Here is a 3518-nt window from a genome sequence, read left to right as displayed (position 1 = left end):
TCCAGTCTCTCTCGGCCTCTGATCTTACCCTGTGTGTCTCTTTGACTCTTGTTGTCTTTTCCATCTCTCTCCTTCTCTGTGCGTCTGTCTCCAGTCTCTCTCGGCCCCTGTTCTTACCCTGTGTGTCTCTTTGACTCTTGTTGCCTTTTCCATCTCTCTCCCTCCCTTGCTCGCTCGCTCTCTCTCTCTCTCTCTCTCTCTCTCTCTCCCTTGCTGAGCTTGTCTTTCTTGGTCCCTCTCTCTCCCTTCTCATCACCCACCGCCCTTTCAGTTCTGTGACAGGAGTTACATCCACAGAGTGTGACAGCCCAGGCTCAGTGTGTGGGGGGGTATATCTTCGTGCTTTTCCTGGGGCTCCCCCATCTCCACTCCAAGAGATCTTGCCTTTCACCAGGAAAGGGGATGACTGGATGGTGAGGGCTGTCAGTGCTGCGGGTCCTTGGAGGCCTCCCTGGTGTCCTGGACTCCCCTGCCCGAGGGAGGGTGGGAGATGGGTCTCTCTCCTCCCGCTGACCCAGCTGCCTTGTCCCCAGGCTGGTGGATGACCGCTGTGTGGTGGAGCCCGCGGCGGGGGACCTGGACAACCCCCCCAAGAAGTTCCGAGGTAAGACCTCCACTCCCACTGCCAGCTCCCCTCCCAGGCTGCTGAGTCCTGGACCTGGGACGGAGTCTTTCAGCCCATTCGGTCACGGAGCCTGCGGGTCAGCCAAGGCTGCTGGGAGCTGGAGCCCTCCCCCTGCCGAGCGCAGAGCCCCCTGGCTCAGCCCTTGCGTGTCTGCCGGTTCCCGGGGCCACGCCCACCTCCCAGGGGCACTCCCACTCCTGGCCCGGCTCCCCATCAGCCACAGGGCTTTCTTTGTCTGTGACTGCGCGTTTTGGGGGGAACTGGGGAGGAAAAGAGAACTTCCCAGGCGCCAGGAGGCCCAGGGTGAGAGCCCTTCTCTGTGCCGAGTGTCTTCGCATGGGACCTGGTGGGCTCCAGGCCCTCCTGCCCGGGCTGTGTCCTCGGCCCTGTGCTCCCCGGCGGACGCCTGCCCTCGGGAGCTGGGGGAGCCCAGCCCTGGCTCTGCTGAGTCACCCTGGGCAAGTGCCTTCCCTCTCGGCCTGTGTCTCCGTGGTTGTGGTCGGAGGGCTCCTCGGTTCCGCCCCGAAGGCCGCAGGGCCCTGGTGAGGAGGGAAGATGTCCAGCTGTCACTGCGCCAGCGGGGACGTGTTATTGTGATTACCTGTGAGGCTGAGCCAGCCAGCCAGACGGCTCCCGGCTCCCGGCTCCTGGGCGGGGCAGGGCGGGCGCAGGCAGGAACACGCCTGGCCAGGCCGCTGCCCCTCTCTGCCCACGAGCTGCCCCTCCCGGGGAGATGAGCTCAGTTGTCCCGGAGAGGGGTGCTGGGAGGGGAGCGGGATTTAAGGTGGCCCTGTGGCAGCCGTGCCTGCCTGCCTGGGCCTTGCCCATCATGCAGTTCAGAGAAGGGGGGTTCCTCCCCGCCCGCGGAGGCCCCCACGTGTACTGCTGAGCTCCTGCGTCCGTCATGGGCCCGAGGGGGGCTTTGCTTGGGAGTCTTAGGGGACTGGGTCTGTGGGAGCGGCCTGTGCACTGGACGTGCCTCACCACCACAGACCCCTGTGCCCGCACCCTCGCTCACGCCCTTCCCCTGGGCTCCTGTCCCTTCCAGCCTCCTGCTGCTCCTCGCAGGTGTCAGCCACGCCCCCACCTCTGCGCCTTTGCACCTGCTGTTCCCTCTGCCGCAGGGTTCTTACCCGGAATCCACACGGCTCACGCTCTGCGCGGCTGCAGGTCTCATATCCTCAGTGGGACATCTCTGACCTCCCCGCAATCTCCCTTCCCTGCTTTCTTTTCTCCGTAGCATCCATCTGACCTACTCCATGTGTCAATCATTCAGCACCGGCCGCTCCTGTTCCAGGGGTCAGCCCAGCCTCGAGGGCCCTGGGCCCGGGCGCTGGGGGCTTTGGGGGTTGGTGCAGGCCTCCTGTGTGAGGTGCAGCTCAGCACGCCTGCCCCGGGTCCCTGGGTGCTGAGTGGGGAGGGAAAGGGACGCGGTCGCTCCTCAGCCCGAATCAGGAGGGCTTTGAAGCCACTGCAGGAGGGCGGACTTCCTCCCCAGGCGAGGCACTTAGGCAAATGTTGGGCAGAACTGAGTAGGAGAGAGAGTGGTGAGGGCCCAGTGGTGAGGGGTTTAGGCAAATGCTGGGCAGAACTCAGTAGGAGAGAGTGGTGAGGGTCCCAGGTGGCTGTGCCGGCCAGAGGGGGCCTGGAGGGAGAGGAGAAGGTGTACACGCCAGCCTGGTGCTGGGACAGGCGCTGACGGAGTGGGTGTGGCAGAGGAAGATTTGCCTGTTCCAGCGGACAGAGTGGGGCCACTTAGCAGAACAAATGCTCCTTTGACTCCCTGCCCTCCTCCCCTCACTCCTTCCTGCTCCTCCCCCTCTTCCTCCCCCTTTTCCCCAGGCCCGTGTGCAGGCCCTCCCCAGGGTCCCGGGCTGCGGGCTGCCGCCTCAGTGCGCCCAGCCAGCTCTCTGGGATGGACTAGGGGACTCATCCTCCCACCCTCTGCGCCCCAGGTCCCGGCCGGTGGTGTCGCGGGGCGGTAGGCAGAGGCCCCTCGTGGCTGCGGGTCCAAGGTGGAGCCTTAGAGCTTAGGCAAGAGAAGGACTCCAACTCCTCAGGTCTGAGGCTGAAGCCCAGAGAAGAGACGCGTGGAGCTGGGCATCCAACCCGGAGTCTGGCTGTCTGTCCCCCGACCCCGCCAAATGCCCTGGCCCTGGGGGGTCCCAGCGAGGGCCTGGGGCTGTGGCTAGAGGTGGGCAGGGTGGCTGTGTCCCAAAGCCACCCTGGGACTGTGGGCTCTCCCTCCAGAGCCCACTCCCTCCACCTGCTGCTAGAGACCCCAGGCTGGGCCGGCTTAGCCCCAGAGGCCCCCACCCGGGCTCCATCAGCGCCTGGTGCGCCTTGTTTGTGGGTTCAGCGCTAGCATCTTCCCGAGCCATGCCGTGCCCCAGCATGTTCTGCGAATTCTTTCCAGAGTCTGCAGGGCCCTGGGAGGCCGGGTGCTGCTGCCCAGTGTGCAGGGCGCCCCATGCCCGCTGCTGTGCTCCAGGTCTTGGGGTTGTGGCTGCTCGGAGTTGTGTGCTGCTGCTCCCCACCACCCCCAGCCCTTTCTCTCCTCCTGCATCCCCTGACCCTCACCCCCACCGCCTCACCTCAGGGAAGCCCAGCGCTCACAGCCCCAGCTACAGGGAGCCCAGGAAGGTGTGCAGGGAGCACTGACCCTCCGCACTGCTGGCGGCAGGTGCTGGGGAGGGCGGTGAGGTGCTGGCAGGCTGGGTTCCCCTCCCCCATCCTATGCCTCCTCTCGACCTTCCATTTTCCAAGCCCAGTTCATTGTTCTTTTTATTATTATTAAGGCATCAGCTCTACACAAGAGCACACACCCATGTACCCACTGCTGTGCTCTGCCAGGTCTTTCCACCACGTTGACTTCAGATCTTCTCATCTTTAA

At 64.6% G+C, this 3518-nt stretch overlaps 1 protein-coding gene across 1 annotated transcript in view; it reads left to right on the top strand.

Moving 5' to 3' along the window:
- The first annotated feature begins 402 nt into the window (after positions 1-402).
- The window catches only part of ITPR3 (inositol 1,4,5-trisphosphate receptor type 3), a 120267-nt gene continuing 117151 nt past the window's right edge, over positions 403-3518 (top strand). The window contains 2 exon segments of the mRNA XM_015567459.1: positions 403-413; positions 534-604. Of these exon segments, the coding sequence (XP_015422945.1) occupies positions 403-413; positions 534-604 (82 nt within the window).

This window comes from Myotis davidii, unplaced genomic scaffold (genome assembly GCF_000327345.1).
Source record: "Myotis davidii unplaced genomic scaffold, ASM32734v1 scaffold4, whole genome shotgun sequence".
In the NCBI taxonomy this organism is placed as follows: domain Eukaryota; kingdom Metazoa; phylum Chordata; class Mammalia; order Chiroptera; family Vespertilionidae; genus Myotis; species Myotis davidii.
The sequence above is the reverse complement of the archived record's forward strand: the minus strand, read 5'-3'. Positions and strand labels throughout refer to the sequence as shown.